The 14,808-nt window shown below is 37.1% G+C and overlaps 1 protein-coding gene across 1 annotated transcript; it reads right to left on the bottom strand.

Moving 5' to 3' along the window:
• Window positions 1–273: 273 nt before the first annotated feature.
• Window positions 274–1,632, bottom strand: LOC131056872 (glucan endo-1,3-alpha-glucosidase agn1). The gene has a single exon (XM_057991143.1). It carries the CDS (start codon window positions 1,630–1,632, stop codon window positions 274–276), a length of 1,359 nt encoding a protein of 452 aa, XP_057847126.1.
• Window positions 1,633–14,808: the final 13,176 nt, after the last annotated feature.

The raw sequence follows: 14,808 nt of genomic DNA, 5'->3' as shown, positions 1-14,808 counted from the left end.
AAAAAATTATTTCAAAAAAATACAATTATTTCAATTACTCAATTTTCTTTTATATTCAGTATAGCTTGGTAGAATAAAAAGTCTAAGCTTCAATTAAATATAATAATGATCTGTAGCAGCTGCTAGTTACGAGTTGTACAGATGGTCAATAAGTATTGATAATTGAAACGGTAGATTAGTACAAAATAGGCTTGATGAGGTGAGTTTATTATAAGTAATGCCCTCTGACAGAGAGCTTGATAAGAGGACCCCACTCGTCTCTGAAAGGCGTTACTAACATGTGGTGCAGGTGGAGTAGACGTTGAAATTGTAATGGGTTGCATTGGAGTTACTAATCAGTTTGCTCCCAGTCAGCGTGCTGAGCACTTTACCTCCACGCTTCAGGGTTGCCAACTGCTGCCCTGCCTGGAAATCCATACTCCATGTGGATATCCCTTTCGGAGCACTGAATGTCTGAGTCGCACTTCCAGATCGCAATTCCACCATGGCAGGCCCAGTCAGCTTCGCAGTCACGTACACTTTATCACTTAACTGATCAGAATACACAACCTTGCATCCGTCAGCGGGCACATTAATGTTTTTGCTTTGGGTATAATAAAATAAGTAGATCGAATCCTGGGTAATCGCGGGCTGGCTGCCGGACTTGTACCAGTTAAAGTAGAACTGCCCAAGCTCCAAGAAGGCACGGTGAGTGTACCCAGACACGTCAGCAGCAGCTGTGCTGAGTGGCGGTGCCACGTAAGAGGTTTCCACCCAGTCGTTCCACGTCACGATTTCAAGGAGAGGAGGGCTTAACTGTATGAGCTGCTCCCACTTTTTGATCCAAAGCCCCGGACCCTGGTAATTGCCCTTCACTTGACAGTTACAGTTGCTCAGATCCTTTGCCTTGCAAGCGTCGGAGCAGCAGGAGCCAGCGATGTTTTTGAAGAACCAGGGGCTGGGACTCGCCATGTATACTTTCCCCGCGGCTTTGCAGGCGTTCAGATAGTTCTGGTCCTTGGAAACAGAAGGGTTCTGGAAATCTGGGCTGAAGTAGGGCCACGCCGAAGTGTCCCACGCAAACAGGCCGTCGATAATATCTTTGAATTTGTCCAGCGTGCCCTGAACGCCCCCCAAGGAGCCATCCGTGGGGAAGAATGGGACGTAGAAGAACTTGTTCTTTCCGCCGGCCTTTTGGAAAACGGCGTTCCATCCGCTGAGAGCAGAGGAGTAGTTGTAGTCTTTCCACCAGGAATCGTCGCTGCCGAGCCAGGATGTGAACAAGGGTTTGCCTCGGTATTTCATCTGATTGGGGTGGGTTTCGTAGCGGGTGAGCATGGTCACCAGCTGATCTGGCGTGAGGTTGCCATTGGCGTCCTTGTGAATGTCGGCGGAGAAGAAGATCTTGAAATTCGGACCCACTTCTTTGGCTGCCTGGTACATGTTGTCTGCCAGATTCTGGCGCCACACATTGCTGTTGAGAGCGAAGGCGTCGATTCCTTTGCTCTGGGCAAGTCGAATCTCCTGCTTGAGAACATTAATGTTGTCGTTGGCATAGAGCATGTAATGGGCAAACACCAGCCGCGGATCTGCCGCCCTTGCGGCGCAGATAAAAATGCAGGACACAGCTAATACGAAAAGAAACACCCTCATTGTTGCACAGCTTGAAACCAATTTGAAGCCTTCATTTGCTCAATCTCTGCTTATATAATTAAACTGGCCGGGTAGGCAGGCGTGGGTTAGGTCAAAGTCCAGTTCCGTGCAAGTTTGGCCGGTTAATAAATAAAGGTTGTTGCAGCGGCATTCGACGACGATAGTGGGCGGCTTCCGTGGAAGGAATGATTTCATTTTGGCGTTTCTAAGTTTACTCCACTGCACCGACTTGGTTGTGTTGAATTAAATAATCTAAATTATTCTTAGTAACAAACTATCATTTATATTTGCATTATGTTTTAAAAATAAAATTTATGTCTAATAAAAATTTAAAGTTTAACTTCAACTTTAGTATTATTTTTTTATTATTTACAATTTAAAAAATATATATCTAGTAAATATTATCATTTGGAAATAAAATGATAAAGAGTATAGTGATAACATTTTCTTACTTTGTCAAATATAATAAATACTGACACAAATGTTACATAGTTATTATTCTGGTTATTTTGGTAAAAAAATGTTATATCATTCACATCTTGCTATGTCAAATATAATAAATATTGACACAAATGCTACATAATTATTATTGTGGTTATTTTAGTTAAAAAAGATATATCATTCACATCAATTACAATGATCTTAAAAAGTTTGGGTTGATATGTTACATATTTTTAAGACATTTGATTTTTAAATTGATGTAAATTTAGTTTGGAATCTACAACATTTTTTTTAATTATAATTTTATAATTTACAAGAAATAGTTTGAATATTTTCTCTCACTACTTTTTTAAAAAAGTATATTAATTATTTATTATATATAATTTAATAAATTAATCAAATATATATTATTTATATAAAAGAAAGGTTTAAAAATCATACTATATCAGATTTAAAATAGAAATAAAAAGTGAAAAGTAAATGAATATTTTGGTATTAGAAGAGGATGCTATTTGACTATAACAAAGGATTTCTATACAATTATATAAAAAATTAATTTGATTATTCTAATATTGATATATACATGTGTGCATAAAAGATACACAATTAATTTTCAAAAATACTTAATGTAACAAAAAAATAAAGGACACACAATGCTATGTTATATTTGAATGATATAAACATAATCTTTTTTGTGTGTGTAATATTTGACTTTTTAAAAGTCTTAATTAGAATTAAATTTAATGAATTATTGTTTTTGTTGTTATCACATCTTCAAATTTTAGTGTACACATCTTCATTTGTCTAGGTTGACCATTTTAAACCCTTTTTATCCTCCATTTATGCACACTAATCCATCATCAAAAAAATATAATAGTATTATAATCCATAAATGATTCTTTAAAACTTTTTAAAGAATCTCAGTAAAAAAATACCACGATCTATTTCAAATACAACAATACAATAAAAAAAAACCCTCTAAAAACATATTTTAATCACATATAACATACAATATAATTTTTTTATATTTTTTAGCCATCCACAATACCAAATAAATTTAATTGAACTTTAAAAGAATTCATACCAAATGAAACCACCTCACCTAAGACTCCAATCTATACACAAAACACCTCATTAAACTGCTCAAATGAAACCTAGGTGCCAATCCTTGTAGAATTCAAACTTAAAACCTCTCCCCCACCCAAAATATATATATATATAAAGTGTAAACGTCCAGATAGGGCGATGTGGGGATATTATAACTTATTGAATATAAAAAGTGTAAACGTCCAGATAGGGCGATGTGGGGATATTATAACTTATTGAAGAACCGAACACGGACCAGTGCGGCGGCATTAATTGGCATGTGTTCTATAGAAGTCAACGTTGACATTACATATAAATTACGTTGCGTTACAAGTCAGTCATACCCTGTAAAAGTCATTTTGAAGAGATAAGACCTGTATGTAAGTGTGGTTGGCAGTGAGCGGATTCAGTCAAAGAAACGACTTAGGCGGGTTTTAGGGTTTCTGACTATGTTGTTCACTTGACTTTCTTTACACAATGATCTGAAAGAAGGTTCCAATGATTTGACATTCATTTCACCAGTATTTCGATTCCCACAAAACGCTTTTTATTTTTATTTTTTTATGGCGTCATTGATGGTACTCGACGAACACAAAAGATAGTTTGTCGACAAAGTCAAGAGCAATGCTTCCAGCGAAGAACAGGAAACGAATAGTGGAAAAACCAACGAAGAACAACAAACCTTTTGGGAACCCCGCCATTGTCGTTAGTTCGATCTGGCTGCCAGTTTATTGCTTGCCTTCAGCTCGCATCATTCCCGGTAGCCATGAAGAAGGAGGCTCGTAAAAAGCGCATACTCACAACCAAACGAATACCGACGTCCTCCTCTCTCCAAAGTGGGAAAATGGAACAAACACTTGCACACTCCCATTCATGGCACTCCATGATTCTGGTATGCACAACTTTGAAGAAAACTTCTTATACAGATATCTCAAACCATTGTCTATGCTCACATTGGCTTGGTAGGTGTGCTCAAGGATGATGGATTTGGTGAAGATTATATTTGAGGATGAAATGTGATAATGGCTTGGGTTATCATCTCATTTACAGATTTTTGGCTAGGATAAAAAACAGAGATTATGGATTGAAATTGTTTGGGATACTTAGAGGGATGAGAGGAAGACACGTGTTTTCATTTGGTTGGTGGATAGAGAGGGGTTCAAAATTGAAGAGGAATCTATGATGGAGAATCCCCTTGAGAGGAGTGGCTGGTGAGATGGCAAATGGGTACTTGGGAGTACCCTTGAGGAATGAGAATAGCATTTGTCTTATGCTACATGGTACCAAGGTCATGCCACTTGTATAAGGGCCCATGCCTTGTGTATGAAGGGCATATCTTTTGTAGCATCCTAAATTGTTCTTCCTTGCAATTTTGTCCTCATTTGGGCCCTCACCTTGGATTTTGTGTCTCAAGGCCTAATTGGAGCCCTAATTCTTCTCACATCATGCAAAGAATTCATTTTTTCTAGAATGTGCACTTTTTTCCCCTCTTTTCTTGGTCCTTAATTGGTTAGGACTAGGGCATTGGCGCCCTGGTCCTCCCTATTAGGGCCCATTTTGGGGCTCCTCGGCAATAACATCATTTGAGAAGGAATCTTGATCACATGTCGGCTCATGTTAGAAAATTAAATTATTTTACAACAAGCAAGTATAAAAGGAGCTCTGCCCTTCTCATTTGAATGACCGACAAACATATTCGATCAATCAATTCAAGCAATCAAGCATTCAAATTCAAGTGAGTAAGGAATCAATATTCTTTCAAGCACTAGAATAGAAGTAAGGTCAAGACTTAAGCATTGGAGGGGTGACCCATGTAGTACAACATTTAAAACACTTGCTTGGTGAAACTACCACCAAGGTTCAAATCCCCATTGGGCCACTGTGCTCGCAAGCTTGGTACTTCGCTAGGCTGGTGTGCTCATAGAATTGAATAGAAACAGTGCTTCAAAACCTTAAAAAGTGCCCATTGCTGATCAATAAAAAAAGAAAAAAGATCCAAGCATTGAAGTTTACATTTGTGTTTTATGTTTATGAAGACTTCATGAAAACCCTAAATCCTTGTGGAGACAAACAAAACTCCATTAAAAGGTACAACATTAGTGTTTCAGATATTATTCTTCATTTAGCTTAAAAGGAGATCATTTGCATTACTACAATTCCATTACATTTCATTTCTATTTCATGGTTAACCAAAACCAAGGTTTGACCTAAGGCAAACCCCTATTCCCAACCTATTTCCTTTCTGTAGCGTGCGCAGGAATAGGTACAGAGCTACAATCTACAAAATTGGCTTTATTTACAAAGATGAACAGGTTTCCCTTTAGACAACAAAAAGTGTAGAGACTAGAGTGATGGACATTCTAGTCCCAACATTTCAAGATCTCCTTCTAGGAATAGATTTGAACACTCTTACATTGCTCATATCTAGGTTTATGGCTCGATCATACGACTATAGCTCATTGTTCATGTGTTTTCACTTTAATTCTAGCACATTTACCCTAATTTCAACATTCAATATAAAAGAGGATAAACAACCATCCCCAAGGTGAATCTAATATGAATTCTATGCCCTATCCTTGTTGGTTTCAGACTACATCTATTAGGTTCACCCCTCTTTTAATGTAATGCTTCCTAAGTCTAAATATTAGCGGTTTTCATACATCTAATTGTGGAAACCCTAATATTTTCACCATTACACCTTTGTACACATTTGGGCATTGTTCATTATTTGAGAGAATTTGATCAAGGTTAGAATATGCAAGTGCGGGGTTAGTGAGTTAACTTATTTTAACTCATTAATGACAAGTAAAAGGAGAAATAAAATTAAATAAATAACTAAATATTTATTTAATTTTTTGAAGGGGGATAGGAAGCTTAGGTAAATAAATATTTAAATTCATTCATTTAAGTTGGATTGTAGAGGAAGGTTGATTAACTGATTTTAGGATAGAAAATAGATTGGGTGAATATTCATGAATAGTAAATTTATTAACTAAATAATAAAATATTATCTAATGGGAAAAAAAAGCAATCAAATAAATATGGATTTATTCAATCAAGTAATGAGTAAATGGTTAGGTTATTAGGTATTTAACATTGTGTAAATTTTAAATATCTATATAACTAATAGAGAAACAAGGAGAGAACTCACTAAGGTCCTAAATGGGATAAGTGATTCTTGTAATCATCTCTAATCTAAAAATAATAATAATGGAGTTAAGATACTTGAGTGATTTCCTCTTGATCAGAATCTAGATATTATAAATGACCATAAATGAAGATCAATAATTTATTTTTCCTAGCTAGAGTTCCTTTAGAGTAAGAATTTTATCAATCATTAAAATTATATTGGGAAAATAAAGGGGGGATGACATAATCTTTCCAAGGTATTGGCAATAAATATATAGAATGTATAGTTTGTTTAGTCAAGAATAAGTAAAAACAAACCTAGAACATGGATACTAGACAACATAGTGGCTAGCTATGTTATGTATAGGCTTAGGCTTTCAAATTTCATGCCAAGGGAGCATCTATGTACTTTTACCCAATGCATGTAGAATTCCCTTGTCTAAACTCAACCTTTTGACCTCTCAAATGCATATAAACCCTATTTGAGAGAGTAATATTGTGCAACAATGTTATAGATAAATTTAGTAGCCTTTTTATTCACCACATGGCATGCGTAGAAGTTTACATAATTGAACCATTACTTGATTCTCTCAAGCTAGTAGGACTATAATTTTATTTTAACTAGCATATCTCCCACTTGAACAAACCAAGTATCTACTTCTATTGTCATAAAGGGGGGAAATTAATAAGAGATTTTCTTGACCACAAACTAGAACAAATCAACCTCTTTATTATCCTCCAGAAACTCCAATTTGGTTTTACCGCCTTATGAATCCTCTCTATTGAGCCTTACTCTTCTCCCTTCTCTATCTCTTTACTGTAATATTCTCCTCAAACATGCCTTACTACGAAAATCCCCGTGCTATCCAAACCTTCTCTTTTATGTTGAAGTTACCTTAACATAGCCTTTCCTAATCAAGTCTACTAGATTCATCTTTAGGAAAACCATCAACATACAAAAATGACATTCTTTAAGAGGGATACAATTGATTTAGAAAATAAAGGAAATATTAAATCACTAACTCTGTGACAAAGGTCGTAGGGAGTCATTATCTATACCTAAAACTAGACCACTCTCTCTATATCTTCCTAAACAAAGATATAGATCAATAATCCCACTTAAGAAACAATATTTTATTAGAAAAAACAATTGAAACTTATAGATTAAAAAGAAAGAGAATCCATTATCGAACCATAATAAGGTGTATGGTATTGTCATTAAGTGTGAGAGATCTCTTTATTCCCTCAAGAAAAGTCAATGTTAAGAAAGCCTTACAACTTCACAAATTTGATATAGTCTTTCAACAAGAGGTTTAAATGAGAGAAACTCACCTTCAACTTCCCCGAGTCCATTATTTCTCCTCTCCAAATTTGCTAAACCTAAGGGAAAATACAAGGAAAACTTTTTGAGGTTCTTGAAGTTGGGGAAGAAAGTTGCTCATTTTTAAAGTGGGCTCAAAATAGATGATGCACCTAGGGTTTGGAAGGAGGTCACACTGCTCCTTATGAAGTACAATACACTAGATAGGAGATTCAAATGGTTCCACTGTCAACTCTTCCATATGATCAACCATCTAAGGTATGTTGTGATGATGAACTTCCCTTTCTGTCTTTTATCATCCATCTCCCACTTTTTGGTTATTTCTAAAAAATAATGCTAGGGTATTTTTTGCATTCATATAATTTTAATAGATGAATATGACCCCTATTAGTGGGCCAACTAGCAAACCCCTAGTCTTCCCCCTAATCCCATCCTATTTGTCGAACTTTTAGATAACTCCGAAAGAAAAGCCACCATTTCTAGTCCAAAGATCAAAGGTGCCCCCATATGAGTTAACCTTAATAGGTCGACTGAAAATAAGAACCCCCTAGTGACTCCCATTATTAAATTATTTGTTGAAGAGTCAGAGACAGATAAGAATATTTAAGGAATTCTGATTTCTCTTAGTCTACTAAGTTGGAGTGGACTTTGGACAACCCTCCTAGTAATTCTATCATCCCTTCTACCCCCTCATTTGGCTCCCCTACCCCCCTCCCTTTCTAATTCCTAATGGAAATGGGATTTTCTATCGTTTCCTGATAATGTCAATGAGCTTTGTGATGCCTCCAAAAAAAAGGAATTCATAATCCACTAGATCTTGGGGCAACTCAATGTGGTGAAGAAGAAAGTTAACAGGATTGAGGGCCTTACCAAAGTAGACATAAAAGCTTCCATATAGGCAATGGATTAAAAGGATCAAATGATTTTGGTGGCAACAAATGATTTGGCATATAAACTTGAGAAGTGTGAAGGTTACGAAGAGGAATTGAAGGGTCTCTACGAGAGGATGGACTAGAAGGAATATAGGAGGGAGTCGATGAAGGTAATTGAGGAACTTTAAGACATCTAGGAAACCATCAAAAGGAAAATGGATGAGATTATGGCCCTAAACACCAAAATTCCAAAAAAGAACTTCATGGCTCTCCAAGCCATTCAGGGGGAAATAGAAAAAAGGAATTTGCTAAGAAGAAATGACAAATAGAGTCATCTCTTGCTACTAAGACAGAGCCCTCGGTGTCAAGGGTGAAATATACGTTAGAGTCCCTTTCTATTTATCCAAGCAAAGATTCAAACATGAGGTTGTCCTTCTTCGAGAAAGTGAAAGAGATGAGTCAAGGCTAGAAAATTGAAAAGAACCCCACTAGGTAGACCATTGGTTCATGTCTTTGGTGGGGGTGTGTTTGCTTATTTTTTGATTTTATTGGCTAGTCTCACCTAAGTCTAGTTTTTGGGTGTTTGGCTCTAGGTGTTAGCTACATTTTGTCCTTTTTTGTCAATGGGTTCTCTAGTTTGGGGTTCTCACTCCTTGTGATACCACTTTTTTCTTTTCTTTATCAATTATGTATGGTTTGGGCTTCTCCTAGTTTAATCTTGTAGACACCTAAAAATGGTCAACGCTTGCGGATTCATACTTTAACATTTTTCGCATTGCCTTATTTTAGGGTTTTTGCGTCGCATTAACATTTCTCCTATGTCACGCACTTGGTCTTTATCATTTGAGAGCATCGAGTCCTTCTTCTTCATTCTTCATTTATCTCGCTCTCGAATTTGGTCTTGTCGACAACAATCTTCAGTCATGATTTTGGTCAATCTTATCTTGTCGCATCAATGTGCGTGCTAATTTGTCATCATTTTGGACATCGTCAATCCTAATTAGGGTTTTGTCCTCTTGTCGATCTTGTCATTTTGCGATTGATTTGTCATTGATCGTTATCATTTTCAATCTTGTCGTTTTGCAATCTATTTTGTCATCGATCCTTGTCTTCTTCTCAATTTTGTCATTTTTGCGATCGATTTGTCATCGATCGTCATCCTTCTCAATCGTGTCAATTTGGATCTGTAACGTCATAAATTGTACGCACTTGCTAAAGCAGTACAATTTCACACCTAGTTTAGCACCTGCCTTGGTGCAGTTGCATTTTGCATTGCATTTCCCCTTTAGCACTTAATTAATCAAATTAATTAGGTCTAAAGGTTCTATTTCATCATCTTCCACATCATAAAGTCAGGCCCTTTCATTAAAGCGTGCCCCTTTCATTTTATTCCTCCAATACATCACTTAATCAAAAACCCTAATTAGGCCCTATTCTGAGCTTGGGGGCTTGATTTTGGGGGTCAAAACATCTCGAAATCACCTGTAACTTCGGGATTCGCTCTAAAATCATCATATCCGACGGCCCTGAAAATTTGGTGAAAAGTTGTCGAGACCGTGGCGCCCGGAGTGCACACGGTCCTGGACATTTTTCTCAAAATTTGAGGAGCGCAATCCAATCATAAAATAAAGCTTAACCCCAAGAAATTGGTGGGATATTCAATCTCTAGGTCAGCCAAAAGTTGGAATTGAGACCTAGGGTTTCATACATAAGAGCTCTCTTTCTTCATTAGAAGGGATCCGAATTTTGTTTTCAAGAACCTCATATGCAGCGAAAGAGCAGATCTTTGAAGACTTCAGCAACTCTCAACATTAATCCAAGCATTCATCAAATCCATTCATTCACTTAGGGCTTTGAAGGCATTGAAGAGCAATAAGGGATCACCGACTAAAGATTGGCTTGTACCTCTCCCTTGGGGTTGGGTATGATTTCATGTTGTTTTCATGTCTTTGCATAAGCCTCATTATGTCACTTGCATTCATGCTTTAGATCACTTGGCATCTTGATTTGGAGCATTTACATTGTCATCTACGAGCAATTAGGGTTTACTTTCTACGTTGCTCTAGTTTGCTTACTTGCATTTTAGGATCTTGCACACACACAAGGTCTGCACACACATTACTTTTACAATACAACTTGGCTATTCGTGGAGGTGGAAATCACCAAAGCGGGGGTTTGACTAAGGCAAAACCCTATATAGCCGCCCAAAACACCTTTTCAGATATAAGTGCAGATTTCGGGATTCAGACGACGCCGCAAGTTGCAGATTCGAAAGAAGCAGACGGAGACCGAACCCTACACCAAGTTTCAGAGCAGAAGACCAGGATAGGGGCGTGGGGCGCCCTGGTCCTACCAGGACAGGGGCGCTAGGTGCCTTGGTCCCTGGGATAGGGGCGCTGGGCGCCCTGGTCCCCCTATCAAACAACAAGTTTTGGCAGTTCAGATAGTTTTTCCAGGTTGCAAAACAGCAGTTTCAGGTGCAGTTTCAGGAACAGAATTAGGACAGTGGCGCCCGCACCCCGTTCCCGAACATTTCCACTCAGATTTTGACTCCGGGTACACATTTGCATTCTTGTCTTGTCCTTGTGTTTACAGCTTTCCATAGTTTAAGTTCAGTTCTGCAATCTTGTTATTAATTCATACTTGCACTTTGGGATTAGGGATTGAACTTGCATCATTTTATCTTTCAATTACAACAAAGGAATAGAAACCCTAATAGGTAGCCCGTGGCTCTCTCTTTCACAAAAAGAAGTAGCCAATTGTGTGATACCTCTAGGCTCTTTCGTATTCCGCAATGTGTGTCAAAAGGTAGGATTAGGACATGTTAACCTAGTCTCGCTTTTTCCCCTACACATTTTGGTGAACCCGACGTGAATCGAATTTATTGCTTTCTCTTGCATTGCATTTGTTAGATCTAGATCTAGATTTAGTGTGTTTCATTTAAGTTTCATTTTCATAAAAAAGAAAAAAAAAAAAAAGAGTGTGTTTCTTTGTTTCTTTGCATTGTGTGTCTAAGTTTTATGCAACTTTTATTTCAAAATGTCGGATTTCGATTTGCAAGATGTTCATGTTTATGATGATGTATGCAATTATGTCGATTATGAGTATAGCCAAGATGAATTAGATGAAGCTTTAGATGAGTTTTTGAATCCTAAAGAGGCCAAACCTTCATTTTACCAAAAACTCATAAGCCTTGTTACTATGCCATTTCGTTGTGATGAGAAACATAAGTTGAGTGATTCCTCTCAAGGGTACATTCCTATCAACTCTTCCACTGAATCTAGTAACATGGTTGTTTTCAATAATCCCCTCTATGAGGAAATGTCTCCTTTTGAGTCAAAAGATAAACCTTTTAATAGATATGATCATGCTTTGTTGGATGATGCTCTTGATGACTTTGTGGCTTTATCGAAATCTCTAAACAAGAACAAAACTTCTAAATTAGTTAACATGATAAACCTGAATGAGCATAATAAGCCTCTCTTTGAAGTCCAAGGTGCTTGTCCTTCTACCACCTTTCAAGTTCCTAAATCACCTCTCCTTACTATCCAAGGGGGGTATGATTCCTTTCTTACTCCAAATAAACCTATCATCACTGTGCAAGGAAGAAAACCTATAAGTCCTTATAGTTATGCCAAGCGATTAACTAGAGAGAGTTATCATGCGGTTGCCCATACTTATCATACTAGAAATAATAGGTAGCCTAATCCTCCTCCTGTGACTCCGGTTTCTCTTCCTAATCCTCAACCAAATCTTCCGCAAGCTCCATGTATTTCACAAGTTCTTGGCAAGGAATATGATCTCATAGAACAACTTAAAGCCACCCTTGCTAAGATATCCCTTTGGGATTTGATTCAAACTTCTTCTGCTCATCATGGAATGTTACAAGATGCTTTGAAAGATTTGAATGTTCCTCCACCGAATACATCTAGTAATATAGTGTCTTTGGTTAACTCTGTGATGAATCCTAAAGCTCATATTGTGTTTACTCAAGATGAGTTGCCCACTAGTGAAATTCAACATCAATATGATCCCTTGATGATTGTGGTTATCATAAATGACACTGCTATAAGACGAACACTAGTAGATAATGGCTCTGGTCTTAATGTGTGTAGCTTTAATCTATTGCATAAGATGAATGTGGATACATCCCTTATTGAGCCTGACTCTCGTCCTATTCGAGGCTTTGACAATGTGGCTAAGACTTCATTAGGTATTATCACCTTACCCCTCACAGTGGGGCCTGTTACTTTGCCTACTCCTATCCATGTTATGTCGGGAAATCTAACATACAACTTGCTATTAGGGAGACCTTGGATTTACAGTATGCAAGTTGTCCCCTCTACATTGCATAGACAAGTTAAATTTATTTATAACAATAAGACATATACCTTGATAGGTGATACTAACTTCCAAGCTTGTTTACAAACATCTACTTCCAAAGGGGGTTCTTCTAAGCCTTCCTCATCTGGTGATGACTCTTTAAACAAGATTCCTATCGATGAATCCTCGCCCTCTGATGATCAAAATTCTTTAGATGAGTCTGGAGCTCCTGAAGAGGATTCTTCTCGACTTGAAACTACACATAAGAAGGATTTTGATCCTGAGAAGGTTCTCGCAGAAGACGATTGGGGATCTCTTGATTTTAATCCCACCTTTGTAGGTGAATATAAGGTTCCTTCTAGAGAGCTTAAAGCTGAAAAGAAGGAAGAAGCTAAAAATCAATCAACATTACCTGAGCCTATGAGCAATAATTTCGTGGCCGCTTCTCAAACTTCTTCTCCTCGTAATTCTAATTCTGAAGGGTTTGATTCTTTGTCTTATGAAAAACCACCTTCTCTTTCTGAAATGGCTGATTGTTATGGTCGTGGTTTTCGTATTCTAGCTAAGCATGGGTATAATGGAAATGGTTGTGGCGCTCACGAACAAGGAATAAAGGTTCCTCTAGAGAATAATCTTTATGATTATGCCCTTGGACTTGGTTATAACCCTTGCAAGCACACTAAATCTTCTAGAAGACCATGTATTAGTGTTAATGTTATTTCTACATCTCTACCAATGAGACACCCTGAGTATATTGATCCTTCGCATGCCTGTGCTTTGGATGTTTTTCCTACCGATGATGCTTTAGCTGAGTTTTTAGGAGCATATGATACTCTTCCTCGTTATCATCACAATAGGGGAGTCCCTTATTGTTTGAACACTGAAGCCTATTTTGGAAAAGAGACTGATAACGATGAGATTGTGAAAGAATTTCCTCAGTTAAAGGATACTCCTCAACAAAGTAATCTTCTTATAAGCGACACCATTGATGTTAAGATGGATTCTGGCAATGAAGAAAAAGTTATTAAAATTGGAAAATGTCTGGACGAAGAGGAACAAAAACAATATGAAGATTTATTGTGTGAATTCTCTGAGATCTTTGCTTGGACATATTCTGACATGCCTGGTATAGATCCTAAGATTGTCACTCATAATATTGTCTTAGTTCCTGATGCTAAGCCTATGAAACAAAAGATTCGAAAAATGAATCCTAAGGTAGCTTTGCTTGTTAAGGCTGAGATTGAAAAATTATTGGAGGCCGGATTTATCTGCCCTATTGATTATTCCCATGGATTTCAAATATTGTCGTTGTGGCTAAATCAGATAATAAAATAAGAATGTGTACTGACTTTCGAGATTTAAATAAAGCTTCTTTGAAAGATGATTTTCTCCTCCCAAACATTGACATGATAGTTGATTCTACAGCAGGACATGCTTTGTTATCTTTCATGGATGGTTTTTCAGGATACAATCAAATTTTTATTAATCCTCAAGATCAATTCAAAACTACTTTCACCACTCCTTGGGGTACGTTTTGTTGGGTAATGATGCCTTTTGGACTTAAAAACGTTGGCGTAACTTATCAACGAGCGATGACCCTTATCTTTCACGATTACATGCATAAGATTTTAGAAGATTATGTTGATGATGTTTTAGCCAAATCCATTCTCCACATAGATCACATTAAGATCCTTCATCAAATCTTTGAAAGAATTCGTAAATATCACATGCGCTTGAATCCCCGAAAATGTGTTTTTGGTGTGGATAGTGGAAAACTATTAGGATTCATAGTTTCGCATCGTGGGATTGAGGTGGATACTAAGAAAATAGATGCTATTGTCAACATGCCACCTCCTAGAAATGTGTCTCAACTCAAAAGCTTACAAGGAAAGATTCAAGCTATTCGTAGGTTTGTATCTCAACTTGCGGATCGTACTTTTCCTTTTACTCAACTTCTTAAAAAGAATATCACTTTTCAATGGAATGAAGATTGTCAGCAAGCAT

The sequence above is a fragment of the Cryptomeria japonica genome, chromosome 7 (assembly GCF_030272615.1).
Source record: "Cryptomeria japonica chromosome 7, Sugi_1.0, whole genome shotgun sequence".
Lineage (NCBI taxonomy): Eukaryota > Viridiplantae > Streptophyta > Pinopsida > Cupressales > Cupressaceae > Cryptomeria > Cryptomeria japonica.
The sequence above is the reverse complement of the archived record's forward strand: the minus strand, read 5'-3'. Positions and strand labels throughout refer to the sequence as shown.

Excerpts from the sequence above, each read along its gene's own strand:
- LOC131056872 (XM_057991143.1), bottom strand. The coding sequence starts at position 1,632 with ATGAGGGTGTTTCTTTTCGTATTAGCTGTGTCCTGCATTTTTATCTGC.